Below are 16,191 nucleotides of genomic sequence, written 5' to 3'. Positions count from 1 at the left end.
GCAGTGAGGCGCTAGCTAAACCCTCCTGTTCTTTGGATGACAGCTTGCGCATCGACGCACTCCGTGAAGGTATTTCATGTTCAGGGTCATTTTTTTTTGTATAACCTTGCTTCGTGCAAGTGACAATTGTTGTCGTCTTCTCTGTGAACGTTTTTTTCGCCGTTCTTTTGGCATTTTGAGATTTCAATTTCTAGCGGAAAGCTAACCAGGAAGTGTTTTAGCACACCACGTGACACATCTGAACGAATCACGTTAGAAATTGACACCAGCCAATGAGATTTCGTTTCTTGGTTTAAGACCCCTTTGTGCTTTCACAATTGGTTGCTGATACAAAGGAAATGACCATATTTGGATCCGATGAGATTGTGCAGGAGAGACACAGCTTTCCAACGATACCTCTATTGACATGGTGCACACAGCGGTCGCGGTACTTTATGTTACGTTAGAATGCTAACTTTTGGTGAATTTAGGAGAAATCTACAGACGCAAATAGACAAACTATAGTAAAATAAACACTTAAATGTGTATTTTGTACGTTTTCCTTCCAAAAGCCTGAAAGAAAAAATGTTATGGAATCAAAATAGCACAAAATCTCAAAATTGACCAGTACTTGAAAAACGATGTTTTTGCCTGCCGTGTCTCGTATACAAGTATAATGTTTCATTTTTTTTTTTAAATAATAGGGATTTCCTAAAGTATTCAATGCTTTACTTTTATTATGTTTCTCAAATGGGAGTTGCAAGAGCTTTTGATGGGGTCCTTTTTTTCTCCTAGTTGTATTCTTATTGTTACTTTTATGTTATTTTTTTCGGACATAACAAAAGGTTTAATGGATTATGTTGAATTTTACTGTTGTTTAACACATTGTTAAGATGGTTCAAAGGGTGCTATACAAATAAAAATGTATTTATAATAGCTGAAGCAAGTTAATACACATGTGGTGCAATAGTAAAAACACAATATTCCTTTAAAAACAGACGACCCTGGTAGATTAGGCACTCCTATTAATGTTCATATGTTTAAAATAATCCACAATTCTTATCCATGTAAGGATTACATTTAACTCTGAATATCCAAATCATCGACAAGAGATCAAACGAGCCTATGAATAGAAACGTGCGACAGGAATAGTAGCATTTAAAGTGTCAATCCTGTAAAAGCACAAAAGAAAATTATCTTTTTGAAGTGTGTTCCCGTTCCTTAAAATAAACATCAGAAGAAATCTAACTCCCTGTTGGGCAGCCGGGAAAAATAACCTGACAAATTCCTAAAAGTTTTGTGACAAAGCAGGAACCTAAAAAACAACAAGGGCTGCAGACAAAGGCCTGGCGCTTTGTGTGTTTCAGCGCCGCCATGACTCAGTGTTTTTCTGTCAGCGTCGTGTCACAGCTAACGCCAACGGGCCTCCGAGATACAAAGAACACAATCAATGGAGCTTTTGGAAAAACGGATGGAAAACCACTAGTCGATCGCTGAGAGGGGGACGAGGGAGAGAGGGGGCGAGCGACGGGCGGCGGCTGAACATCAACAAGCATCAAAAACATCATCACCGCTTCAAAGACACACTCCTCCCCGTCGACTCTCCCCTGTCTGAAGAGAAAGAGTCGATATCTTTCCCCGAAAACCACTTCCAGATCGAGAGACGGGGCCAAGATGTACAGAATGACACAACTACATTCATCTGTTATGCTAATTATAACCAGAACCATTTCTCAAACCTTAATATGTTAACTTAACAATTGAAATGCTGTTACTCAATTTGTCCGTATTTATTTATTTTATTGAGTTCATTAACTCGGGGTAGACCTAGGACCAGGTGGAGGGATTATATCTCTTCGATGGCCTGGGAGCGCCTTGGGATCCCCCAGTCAGAGCTGGTTGATGTCGCCAGGGAAAAGAAAGTTTGGGGCTCTCTGCTGGAACTGCTACCCCCGCGACCCGACCACGGATAAGCGGGAGAAGATGGATGGATGGAGTTCATTAACTCCATATTTAACATGTTAGCTACTTTATTATTGTTTTCTTTTTGTCACTTTTGCTGTATATTTCCCCTCTGCGGGAATAATAAAGGAAAACGAGATGAATGAGCGTACACAGAATAAGAGAAACAGATTTAGGGGCGGCTTGTCCTCAGCTCACAGACTTCACACGGTAAAGGGAGAAGAGTTTCACTGGGAAGCAGAAAAGAAGCATTCGCGCTCAGGCGCTTTAAATTTGCATTTTAAAAGCAAACCCCTTCCTGATTTGGAAAACAGAGCTGTCACTCCCAGGAGCATGACTACCCAAGAAGCATGGGTTGGAAAAAGGATGCACAGGGTATATGCAGGAATCCTGAGTCTTTTCTAAGACCCTTTCCATACATTTTAAGACCTCATCGCCACTTGGAGTTCTAACCGGTTACCTTGGCGACACACTTTACCTCACATTGACTATACACAGTATTGATTGTCCTTCCTGCTTATCTTCCAACCATTTGGACGCAGACTTGCATTTCCCCATAACGATGTTGTTTAACAACCGGCGTAAACAGACCTTCGCGCGCTATCGAGCAGTGAGCGTGCGATGTCCTGTTCAGATGACGTCAAACCCAACGGGATGCCATAAATAAACTACACAGAATCACACTACACACCTACGCAATGATTACATTCAGGCACACTGTAGAATACAACCTCTTTGGACCATTCATATACTTATTGAAAACAAGCTACTAAATGTAATACCTTGGAAAATGCCCTTTAATACTTTTTAATAGTCTTAATTTTCGCTAAATTGATTTATCAACTTGTAATACTTTTTAAGACCCCGCGGACCCCCTGAAGCATGAACAAGTGTAGAAAATATTGAATTGACTGCTTTTCTTCAATATTGGCTCAACTGACAATATGAAACGCCAAGAGATACCAGTGGTGGAATTAAGTCAGTACATTAATAAAAGTACATAATACAATTCTGAGGTACTTTTTTTTTACCATTTTATGCGATTTGATACTTCTACTCCGCTAACTCTCAGAGGGAAATCGTGTCCTTTTTTCCCCGTCCAATATATTTACCTCAATAACTTTAGTTACTTTACTTATTCAAAGGGAAACAGTCTTAAATGTAATTATTGTGCTTTATTTCACACCAGAACCATAACAAACTTTTAAACAATGAGAACAATAAATAAAATAAATGACAAGAATTCGTATTAAATCAAATTAATACATTTCTCACAGACAGGCCTCGTGGTGTCCGTAGGCTTGCCCTCACTGTCAGAGATATCGCTCAAATACTTACAAATTTCGCTTCTGGCGTCTTTTTTGTCAACAAGCCGAGGCGCAGCGGCAGTTGCACTCCCACTTGCAGCCATGCTTCTCGTTTTCTCACATGCTCTGGCAGCTAGCGCGTGGCCGCGTGCACGAGAGAGGGGAGGGACTTAGAGCGTGCTTGAGAGGGGAGGGTGCAGGCACGGCTGCAGTGCAGGGAGTGGAAGCAGAGCGCTGAACACACACGGCTCTTATTAAAACGGCGCTTTCTCACCGGAGTACTTTTCCCCGTCATTCTTAAAGTACCGATACTAATGAAACGGAGGAATCGTACCGTTTTTAACGGCAGGGTATCGCGGTACCTTTCAAGTATCGATACACCGTGCAACACTACACCTAAATAATCAAAAGCACTTAACTCTATGGAGAAGAAGTCCCAGCATGCCCTGCTTCCCATTTACACAATTAATACTCAATCTGTTGTGCTTCATGAATTAATAAATAAATTCTGCCACAGCGTGAGAGTAGTAGCAGAGCGAAGAAGAGGGAAGAAGGAAGGGCGGTACATTACCTTCTGAAGGCTGTTCGGGTTCAGCTGCGTCTTGTCTATAATCTTAATTGCCACCTGTGGAATAAACAGCAGAATTGAGAGTTAACAGGATGTAACAGCAGAGGAGAAGTGTGAAAAAGAGGAAACAGAATCTAAAAAATCTAAAAGACAACCACACAGGAAAGGAAAGTGAAGTTATCTTATCATTTATACCGAAAAGTCAATCTGAACGAGCAATAACACGGTTTCAACTTCCTCCTTTATGAAGTAAATATATAACAACAGCATGAGGAGGGGATGGAGGGAAACACGACCTCGTTTCTTTCAAATGTCGTACGCAGCTTTAGGAAGAAGCTTGCTCTTTCTCTTCATCAATTATGAACAAATCCAAATGCTCAGTGGCTCTCCCTGAAAAACATCCATTACTGCCAACGAGAGTTACAGCAGAGACGCTTTAGAGCAGAGACGCCAAGCCGAGAGTCATTTCCTGTTTCTGTGTCACGTGGGGTTTTAACACTTTGACCTTTAGGACACCAGCAGCCGGACGCGGTATTAACTCCAACGGGGGAATTGAACGTAACGGCAGATTATGACAGAGTCTTTAGCCCCAGATTTACACGTTTTTTTAAAAAGCCAGATATGTTGGGCACATTCTGACACTAGAATAACATTTTTCAGTTGAAAGAATAAGTAAGGGATAATGTGCAGCGAGGCGGTCATTATGGGGAAAAGAACACCCGACAGGCAGAGCAGGAGCCCGACGACGCGAAGCATGCAGTTTGCTTTTCGGCCAAACTGTATACAGTTAAATCGACCGAACTTCTTTCTGCAGATGAGAGCGTCCTTAACAACGATCAATAAATCCTTGACAGCGCTCTGTCTGTTCTGGATTAAAAACGTGTCACATGTTCTGAATTGACCAATCAGAATCGAGTATTCAACTAAGCCATGTAATAAGGAGCAAATAACTTAGTTTGAAACCAAAACTATAAGTTAACTTCAACTATTCTACTAGTTTACTTATTACAATATCTAAATGATCACTAGATCAAATATAAATACATGAGTTGCTAAGGATAAGCAAAACTCAGTAGCAGGACATTTCAATCTTACCATTTTCTTATTAGCTTTATTTAAACATTTTGTATTCTTTCACCCAACAAGTATTGTAATGGGAAGATTACACGGTCTCATTTCGAATCTGTGTACACTTGAAAGATATTTACTATGTTAATAATACGACAAGACTACTTTTCTTCAGTGATATTTGTTTATCTAAATCAGAAAGAAATGTTGCGCAAGGGGAATTAGATTGTTTTTAACAGTTGCTACATTTTCAGACAGGTTTTTATATAAATGGATCAGGACAAAAAGAGAGAGAATATGTTTTCCTGACACTTTCAGAATGTCTTTCCACAGAGGGGACACATGTTGTAGAAAGACAGGAAAAAGTGGATTTTGCATGATAGGTGACCTTTAAAATAAGCAGTGTCTGTCTCACCTCTCTGCCGGTGAGGATGTGTCGGGCCAGTTTGACCTTGGCGAAGTTGCCCTTGCCGATGGTTTTGAGCAGCCGGTAGTTGCCGACGTGCGGCTGCTGCGGCTCCTCGGAGCTGCGGGTTCGAACACCGCTCCGGGCCGAGCGAGTGCTGTTCTCCTGGCGGCCATTACTGTGAGACGTGTGCTGCGGGGGGAAAAGAGAGACACTTTATTTTAGAGACGGTGCTGGTTATTGAATCGAACACGGTGTGAAACATCTCAGTGACTCATGTTGACCCGGTGTGACGCGTCCTCTTAGGCTCTGCAGGAAATAAACCGATATTTATAGTCCTGCTCCCAGAAGAGGAGAGATTTTCTTCCACGAGCCACAGATGGCTGAAAAATGAGTGTTTTACAGGCAATTTCACCATTTTATATACCAGATATTAATTAGAGCCAGCATTACATTAAATTAGAATACACTTTCAGAGGATTTAACATATTTAAATCCAGGTTAAAAACTGTTTATTTTCTCAACTTGTAATTTGCATTTATTAATTTGTTAAGCAATTTTCCAATTTGTTATTAATTATGTGCACTCTGACTGCCTTGGTATTTGAAAATGTGCTACATAAATAAACTTGCCTTTGCTTGACGATAAAATCCGATTAACTGATTCATAATTTGGTCCATGAAAAGAAAATAGTGAAAAGCATTCATCACAAGTGGCCCTAGCTTGTTTTGTCAAAACAACAGTTCAATAGTACAACACCCTCACATGTAAGAGGCTTAACGCAGATTTTCTTGAAAGAAAAAGGACAATGTGGCTTTTATCAAAACTGTTGCAGATTCATTTTCTCTATAAACTATTTATTTCAGCTCTTAAATAAATCATTAGACGTGCAGACTGCTGAAGAAAAAGTCAAGTTACACTCACAACATTTATACGAACTTAAATCATAATGAACAGAAACAGACGATCAATTTAGGATCATTTTCTGCTGCTTCTGGCAATTGAAAGCTGCTTACATTTTCCCACAGAGAACACACTGAAAAGACTTGTCCAGTCACCGGCTCCACATTTAAATAAAGGTCACGTTCACGCACCAGAAACGGACGACTAAATAAGATAAATGTGACTTTGTTTAGGACCAGAAATCTTTATCTCAGAGGACAGATTTCTACTTGTTTCAGACATTTTGCCTCATAGGTTAGCAACAGAAGGCACAACAAACAAACTGTGTATTTCTTTCATACATTGTGGTCTATTTGTATCACATTCTGTACAATTATACTGTTTTTAAAATGTTGTCTATATTCAACATTATCTGGTTAATAGTTACAGACAAACAAGAGGACTATTTGAGCATAAACACACAGATAAAAACAATGCTTATGAAAATGTAAATGAGTCAATCCATACAGTCGCTGCCGTCTGGTGCAGAAACAGGAAACAAAATACTGTTTCCAGTTGAAGAAAACTGTTCAGCAGAGATCTTGATGCATCTCGCCTCTTTATCAGTTTAGCTAGAGCATGACTGGGTGAACCATTTGTATCTTCCTTAATATCTAGAACATGTTGTGATCATCACATCTCTTCATATTCACTTTGAGAAGTTTCATTCATGTTTATTTGAATGCTAAACTAGCTCTGGGTTTTGCTGGTCTGGTGTGAGAAGCTTTAATGAGGAAATGAAGACTTTTGATCTTAGTTATTGTGTAGGTAAATCACCACACTATGTTTCTTATGTAGTAGGTTCAAATTCAAGCATATTACCAAGCTTAATAAAGACATCACGTTTAACATTAAGCATTTGGCAAACCTTTAAGGATCCTGAATATCTGTCTGTTTATGTAATATTGTTTGAGGCTGCAAAAAGGTATAAAAGGAATATTTTTTTGTGGTAAATTGAAATTCAAAACTCCTCAGGAAACTTAACAAACTTCATGCTTTAACCAAAGACTAAGTTTCGTGCGGGAAAAAAGTGTGTTGTTTTAACTCTGACGGAACCACCAATGTAGGGATTGATTTATTTGTTAGGTGCCATGTTAAAACAAAGAAGCACCCCCTCTGTGTCCCAATACGAATGTGATAGAAACTCGGTGCGGCCTCAGTATCGACTGAGCGATGCCTCATTAACAGCACATGCCCTCTGCCCATCCCCAGCCTAACCAACTCCATTCACCCGGCAGACAATTAAAAGCCCAACGATCTAAGTGAGGAACTGAATAACAAGTTTATGTAAACCTAGAAGCTTATATAAAGCCAGAGCAGAGGGCAAACATGATGCCCAACAAACGAATATATCCAAAAAAACTTCACAAAAGTAACTGTGAGGATAAGACAGCTAGAATAAGTCATCTTTATAGACACGAAAGTAAATACAAAAAGGCACTTTTAAGCTAGATATGGTCCAAATAAACTTAAAATCCTCCAAAAAATATATTTTACAGATACCTCAGAAGATTTTAAATGCCGTAAACCAGTATAAGGTCACTTGAAACTATCTTGCTGAGCAGCACACACACTTTAAGTGACTAAAGGAATATTTTAGGCCTTCTACAGTGATAGCAGGGGAGATAAAAATAGGATAAGGTCACTGTTGAATACCACAGACACGCCACAAAGAAAAAGGCTGCAGGATACTTTAAACTGTGCCTTCCAACAGGGAAAGGACACAGATATATCTTAAGTTAAAACCCAATAAAAACACCCTTTTTTGGTTAACAACTTCCTGTAAGTAAACAAGAATTATGTCCCAGTTTAATTTGATCTTTTTGCTGGTTACTCACAAGGCTGCGGTGTCTCCTGGCTGCATGCGAGCCCGTCATGTTTGAAGAGGAAAACACTGTCGATGCCCATACAGATCCCACTACACCAGATTTTCCCCAACTTAGAGCCCAGATAACCACAGAGACACAAGAGAGGGAGACAAAGTGATCCCAGTCACGCCTGCTTACAGGCAGACACATCGAAACCGGAAACCAGGACATTGTCCTTTCAGAATAAAAGCATTCAGTTAGCTGCTGCAACAGTGTTGGGACGTACAGTTTACTTTTGGAAGAGTGTTATGCCGCTAGTCCGGCAAAGTATGTTAACAATAGGCCTGCAACTACAGATTATTTTCATTACGGAATAATCTGTTTATGATTTGTTCAATTTTTTGATAATTTCTTAGTCTACGAAACATCAAAATAGTCAAAGAATGGCCATAAGAAACTTAATAGAGAACCTGAATGTCTTCAAATGTCCAGTTTTGCTCGACCAAAAGTCTAATATCCATCAATTATTCATTTACAATAATATATGACCCAAAAAAGGGCTCCTTTGGGATTAGCTTGAATCACTTGATCTGCTCGAAAATCGACTAAATAAGTTTGAAAAAAGTTGACAATTACTTTTCTATCACTCGATTTATCGTAAGCTGTTTTTAAACGTTCATTATCTATTAAAACTATTTCAATATGAGAAAATATATATGTAAAAAGCATTATGAAACACTGAAGAATGACTATCGCAACATCATAGACTCGATGACATAGAAGGTGATTTACGCAAATGTCTTAAACACAAACAAATCGTGTGTAATAAATGTAATGTTGTAATAAATGATGAATAACAACAATAGACATAACTAACCAATACATTTTCTGTTGATCGACTAATCAATTCTGTGTAATTTCTTCAGTTTTAAATCATTGCTTCTGCTGGATCTCCGTCCTCTTTCTCTGGCTACTGTTCCTTCACATCTGCAGCTACTGAAGTGGCCTAATTTCCCCCGACAGGGATCAATAAAGGTTCCCCACATCTTATCGCCCACAGTGCTTTTGTTTGTGAAGGATAAGTGGTATCTGCAGCTACCGTGATGAGTCATGAGATCCTGATAATATCACATGTATCCGTTACGTGATAACAGGAATGTTTAGAAAAGGATACAACAAGATGGAGATAAGTGGAATATTAATTTATCAAAACCAGCTGAATTCATGCCAAACAGAAAGATACTGTCACAAAGATTAAGTACGGATTAGGAGAAAGTACAAAGCAGCTACAGATGTATTCAATTATATTTGAGATGAAGTACATATACAGTTTACAAGTGTATGTGCAATAGCTCTCATTTCTCCATTCATGTTTAATGAGTAAATGTTCTATACAGCATTCAAAGAATAAGAGTATTAACAGCAAAATAGTCCTTGGAGGGTATTTTTCAAGTTCAAACCGTTGCTGCTTTCAGCATCTCCAAAGTAAAGACTTGTTGCTTTTCTTTGCCTGTCAATGAAATGTCTGAAGTTTCTAAACCATCACTGAGAATAAGAATATTATCTTGGATCATAGAAACTTGAAGTGGGACATTTACCACCATTTTCTGACTTCTTAAAGCTTAAATTGTATGTATGCACAAAAATCAGAGCCCTTAACACATTTTATTAATTGAATTACCGGCACGTTCATGTGACGTGTTCAGTAATACATGACTTTTACCTTTACCCATGGATGCACAATAACAACGGATTATATGAATACTTTCGTGACGTTTCGCTCTCTCAAAAGTTGGGCCATTTTGTCTTCATGCGCCAATCATCATAAATCTATCGATTAGATTTATGATTCGAAAATGATAAAAGTAGGGTAGACAAGTGGAGATTATCTGACTGAACAAAACGTGATCCGTCTCTTAAATGTGTGTCAACCACAGACCTTATTTCGAGCTATTTTCCAAAATCCTATGGAGAGATTGCGTTGCTTTTTTGTCGAGGGAACCGGAAGAAGCTTACTTTCGGGTTTTAGGACGTGTCACTGTGGCCCTCTATTCTACATCCATGGTTATATCGTGTTCTTCAGATTAATGTTGACATAAATGTTTATTGTAATGGTATATTTTAGAGACATGCTATGTATCATATCAACCATTTAATTGTTATGGTCAGATACCAAGCCAACTTTCCTGGTCAAGTTATTAAATAAATAAAAAAGTACAGCGCCATGTAATCAAATGTTTAATATTTGTTTTTTACGTGTATCTGTTGCACCTTTTCATACAAACATTTGTCAGTAAAGAAAGATACAAAAATACTTGTTTTGATTTCTGTAGGATTAAAACAACATAGATGGTTTTCATTAAGTCAACAGTGCTATTTACCTTTATCACAAATTTGAGATTAGTTTAAAGTGGACCTATCATGCTATATTTGAAACATATATTGTAGGGCCATACCTATATAAAAGTATATTTTTTCAAAATACCAAACAGATCCTGCATTTTAGCCACGCCTCATTTCGCTCCATTTGCTCTTTCCAGCCCTGTTTTTGCAGGGGGCTGATTCTGTGAGCTGCAGCTGACCACGCCCCCCTGCAGGAGAGGGGAGTTGGCAGTTACTTTGGCATTAGGGCAGGGATATCTAGATACTTTCCAAGGTTTGACATAATGAATGGTGCTACTTTTAAAGCAAGCAACGATGTTTTCAAATCTGTAATCACTGCAAACATCCCTTATAACACCTTCATGCCGATCTAGATCCCTCCGCTTCACGTCGGGCTCCTGATCAGCCTGTCGGTGTTCTTTTCCCCATAATGACCACGTCGCTGCACATTATCCCTTACATATGATTATATAGAGTCATTACTCATTTGTTTTAAAGCAGGAGGCGCAAACGCTTGCCTCGGGGAGGGAGAAAAAGAGCCACAGCGGAGAATAAACAGAAGGGCAACCATGCAAGGGAAGTCTTCTTCGCTGCTTTTGTGGCAGACTACAGCGCCACTTACAGGCCTGGCATATGTACTACAGCGTCTCCAGCGCTTTCGAGCAGCAATGGCCGGCGGTGGCCCAACCTCTCATTCCCCTGATAGGTGGAGAATTGACCAATAGCCGTAGCACCACCGTCCTGACGTCAGGACAGTGTTCAAATCTGGATCAGTCTGTATCAGATCCGTTGCAGCCCCTTTTTTTAGAGATTTGGGTACGGAGGAAAATAGAGAGGGTTGTGTTTTCTGACACTTGGTGAGTTCCCTGGAACACCGGGGACACATATTCATGTATAAAAGACGTACAAAAGTGCATTTTGCATGATAGGTCCCCTTTAATTTTGAAAATCCGGACCGGAAGCTATATTATCGCTAGTTTGACAGCCGTCTTTCAGACAGTTGGTCAGGAGGGGGCGGGACTAGAGGGCCCCATATTAGGAAGCTGAGCGGTTGAAAGCTTTAAGTGACAGCTGGCAGAGCCAATAGGAAGCTAGGACAGAAACTACTGTTGCCTGCCAGAACCCAGCAGGCAAAGTACTGTAGTTTTGTTCGAGGTTTGGGCCTAAATATCTCAACTTCAGGCCAATTATAACCCACTATTACATTAAAACCCATTACAGAAATATGAATCACATGTGAATATGTGTCTATCTTAACATTATGTAACATTTAAAGGGCGTGTTTTACGTAGAGGATATGCTTGTTTACGAAAAGTGTGAAACAATTAGCTATCATGTGGTCCACTAATCAGTGGTGTAAAGTAACTAAGTACATTTACTCAAGTACAATTTGTAGGTACTTGTACTTTACTTGAGTATTTAAATGTTGCTACTTTGTACTTCTACCCCACTACAATTTAGAGGTAAATCATGTGCTTTTACTCCACTAGATGTATTTATTAACCTTTAGTTACTTTAGTTACTTTTGCAGATTTGGATTAGTTATATGCAATATAATCAACACTTAAATCAGACTTTAGTTCACAACTCATAACTCACAAGCTACCCTGCAGCATACAAAGTAACCAAAAATAGCTCCACCTTTACCAGCATTGATTCCCACATTAATGCATCCATAATTATAATGAAAACATAAAATATATATTATTTTGCATAATGAGTACTTTTACTTTAAGTATATTTTGATGTTAATACTTTTGTACTTTTAATTGAGTTGACTTTGATTGCAGGATTCCTACACTGGCATTTCTACTTTTACTGAAGTACAACATATGAGCACTTCTTCCACCGCTGTCAATAATGCAACATAATCAACCTCCTTATAGAAACATTTAAATAAGATTTTACAGCAATAAATACACAATAAACAACCCTTTATACTCACACTTTCCGTCACCTTCTCGTTGACTGTAGGCAGAGGAGTTTTTGTTGACATCTTTATATTCCAACAGGCAACGTTTAATGTCCCAAAAACAAAATCCAATCAAAAAAACTAACTGAAAGATTATTGCTTTGCTTTGCAGCTGAGCTCTTCTCTCCGGGGGGAAACAGTCTCAGCATGGATCGTGACAATTTTTCAAACCGGACGTGTTAGTAGAGCCGAGCACCTAAAACTGTATAGGACTGCAAATACAAAATAAAAATAAACCCTCACTATAATAATCTTATTTACATGGCGCGTACAAACTCAAATCAGTGTCCGTCTGTCCGTTTGCGTGTTTGAGTCAGTGAAGCTAACTAAACTGTCGGTCGCCACTTCAAAAAAAAAAAAAATACACCCCAGGCTTTTCCCCCTTTTTTTATCGAAACTGTCTTAAAAAGAAGACATGGCGTCGAGTGTCGCCAGTCGATGTTTCTCGGAGGGATTTAGAAGGTTTTGGAGGCTGAAATAATCGCCGTCGACTCGGGTTTCTTCCATCTCCGGCGGCCCAAAGTGAAGCTGCTCTGTCCGTTTTAGGTGGGACCAAAATGGCTACTCAGCGGCTGGGCTGGATTAGGCTGCCTTCAGGAACCCCTCCCCGGCTCCGACGTCAGAGTGTTATGAAGATATTACACACAAAATATAACCAACAAGCACTCAATTCTTCGAACTTTCTGTAAAACTGAAAAAATATATAATAAAAAAAACACGTACTTTTTACTGTAATTATTATTATTATTATTATTATTATTGTTGTATTATCATATTTTTTATTTATATACATTTTTTATTTTACATTCATTTTTTATAATATTACATTTTAATTGAAACAAATTATTTATTTATTTTTAATATAATTATGTGTCATTATAATAGTTCCTCTACTATTGTAAACTTTTAATTGTTTTATCTTTTTTTTTCTTAGGGAAAATGTTTCCTTATTAAAACAATATAGCTGATTATTTGTACATTCTTATATAATTTCTTTGTCAAGAAGTAATGAAAATAAGTATTCAGATTATTTACATAAACTAAAATATATATTCCAAATTATAAAAACATCTTAGGTTAGGTCTTAGTTAAGTTTAGTTAAGTTAAGGTCTTAAAGGGGACTTATTATGCAAAATCCACTTTTTGGGGATGTATGTCTTTTATACATCAACATGTGTCCCCTCTGTGTAAAGAGATTCTGAAAGTTTCAGGAAAAAAGATTCGCTCAATGTTTGTCCTGATCCATATAAAAACCTGTCTGATAATGAGCTGATCAGAATTTGGCACTTTATGATCTCATAACGAAATGTTGGCTTGTGTAACCATTTGCCAATCACTTGGTACTTTGCAGTAGCCTACTTAGTTCCCAGTACTTAGTTCCCAGTACTTAGTTCCCAGTACTTAGTTCCCAGTACTTAGTTCCCAGTACTTAGTTCATCAGAACTCTGTAGTTCTGATGAACTAAAGAGCAGATCGCGTTCACACCGGAATAAATTCCTGGGGGAGGATTAGGCAAATGAAGCCGCTGACGTCACTTCTTCTTCTGCTTTGGGTTTACTGGCAGGCCGCAAACAACTTCACGGCGTATACTGCCACCCGAAGCCAGTTGGGGACTGGCTTCAGTAGAAGCTACTGAAGCCTTCCGAGTTAATCGACTGAAACGCAGACTCCCATATTTTCTTTTGTGTTGCCATAAATTAGTCTCTCTCCGTTTGTGCGCTGGGCTAATGCTAATGCTAATAATGCTAATGCGAGGATAATAAAATGGCGGCTTCACAAAACCTTTTGGGAGTTTTACGGGGCGTGGTTTGCAATCCGCCCAGCCAATCATAAATGGGAACCTTTTTCTCCCATGAAAGTACCTGCTCTCTAGCAGGGACTAAAAACGGGGTGAAAAGGTTCTCATTAACTACATTCCGGATTTTTTTGGTGTGATCGCAACATTTCAAGAACTATCCTGGGAAAAGTACTCCGGTGTGAAAGCGCTATTGTGTTCTTTTTAACCAAATATCTCTCAGAGCGGCGTGGGGAGGGGCACCTTATTTTCATCTAAAGTAACAGACAGAGAATCAGCACTTTTGAAACAAGGCTGAAACAGAGGGGTTTATGGGATCCTACAATGCACAATCTGTTTGGTATTTCGAGCCAAACACTTCAGAGACATGTTTTGTATATATATCTGAGAACTATAATATATTGATGAAAAACAGTATAATAGGGGACCTTTAAATGTATTCCAAAACTTTAATAAATAAAGTAAAACGTTTTCTTTAATGTTTGAAAACTTAGGCCAGATATTAACGTCTGGGGAATAATCAGCTTTCAGCTATTTCTGTAATTGCTCGCCACCAGTCTGCGTTGGCATGCACATCTATAAACCAGGAAATTAGCCAATCTTTCCTTCAATTCAGAAACTATTAAGCCTCTTAAAATGTCTCCTTCCTACTCCTAACAGTTTCACCTTAGATGCTATTTTAGATGCTCAGACGCTTTGTGAATAACTTACCAGGATCTAGTATTAACTGTATGGGAAATACTTACATAAAACATCATAATGCTAAGAATTTACTTCAAAGTTTGTCAGTGGGAGAAGCTCTTTGTACCAGGAGGTTTAATGAATGCAACCTCCATCACAAACAGGGCTTACTGTACAAGCCTGTGTGCTGACTCTATAATCAAATCCTGAAAGCCATAAAAAGCCAAGGAATTATCACTGTAATAATCCTGAAAACAATTTATTTTCCTCAATTTGAAAAAGTTCTTATTTCAATCAAGAGCATGACCCATGTTTAATGCTATTTATAATCTCGCACCTTCCTGCTTGCTATACCCGCAGTGAGTAAGATCATAAGGGTTCAGAAAATCAGTCTTTGTTCATTCTGCTTTCTAAAGTCAAAGTATTGTGGAATTTCATTTCCACAAATATAACAGACTCAGGAGCTTTGAATTGTTTGATACGAGCCTCAAGATTTGGCTAAGGTCAGCACAAAAATTAAGGTGCTTTTCTTGCAGTAATCATACTGATTCTATGTATTATCACACATTGATGGACTTGTGTGGTTGTATGTAGTTTGTTAATTATTCTGTGGTTGTTATTGTATATACACACATACTTTCTGTTATGCACTGTCCCTTAAAAAATATAAATAAAGAAACAAAAATTCAAGTTATTATTAATGACTCCTTTATAAGTATCAAAGGATAATTGAATAGTATTTTTGCTAGAAATTAATGCATCATATAATAGCATTTTAATATTGTAGTTCTTCAATTTTAGATAGTTTGCATAAAACTATAGGTAAAATATTGTGGAACTGCATCATATCAAATTACAAGTGCCAAATAAATGTAGAGTATTTCATTCTAAGATGTAGTGGAGTAGAAGCTTGAAGTAGCATAACATGGAAATACTGAAATACAATTACAACCCCTGATTTTTTAAGTATAACAAAAGTATTAGCATCAAAATATATGTAAAGTAATAGGTAAACGTGGGTTTTAATGTACTTACATACAATCATTTATTAGTTGATTTGATTTAGTATTAATTATCTGAAGTAACTAAAGTATGTCATAAATGTAGGGCCATAAAAAGGACAATATAGTACAGTACTTGAGAGTACAATCCACCACTGATATTTAATTAGTATTCCGTCATTTATTTTCTCTAGTGGATTAAAAGCTAACTGTTATGTATAAATCCAATATGTCACATATTTAACACAATCATAACGTTTCCCTATCGACCTATTTTTTAATGACCAGCATTTTCAAACTGTGAGGTTTACTGTGTTATA

The 16,191-nt window shown here is 38.1% G+C and overlaps 1 protein-coding gene across 20 annotated transcripts in view; it reads right to left on the bottom strand.

The window, feature by feature from the left end:
* Positions 1–12,947, bottom strand: part of mark3a (MAP/microtubule affinity-regulating kinase 3a) — a 59,377-nt gene extending 46,430 nt beyond the window's left edge. For 10 of the 20 annotated variants that reach the window (XM_034235219.1, XM_034235224.1, XM_034235220.1 and 7 more), the window contains exons 1-3: positions 8,071–8,224; positions 5,300–5,482; positions 3,820–3,873 (exon numbers count right to left, since the gene is read on the bottom strand). In XM_034235219.1, the coding sequence (XP_034091110.1) occupies positions 3,820–3,873; positions 5,300–5,482; positions 8,071–8,109 (276 nt within the window). In that variant the 5' untranslated portion in view covers positions 8,110–8,224. Of the gene's footprint in view, positions 1–3,819; positions 3,874–5,299; positions 5,483–8,070; positions 8,287–12,367 lie in introns of those variants that run through there. The other 10 variants (XM_034235240.1, XM_034235227.1, XM_034235228.1 and 7 more) reach the window with 3 other exon arrangements.
* Positions 12,948–16,191: the final 3,244 nt, after the last annotated feature.

Source organism: Gymnodraco acuticeps, unplaced genomic scaffold (genome assembly GCF_902827175.1).
Source record: "Gymnodraco acuticeps unplaced genomic scaffold, fGymAcu1.1, whole genome shotgun sequence".
NCBI lineage: Eukaryota > Metazoa > Chordata > Actinopteri > Perciformes > Bathydraconidae > Gymnodraco > Gymnodraco acuticeps.
This window is presented reverse-complemented; position numbering and strand designations above follow the sequence as displayed.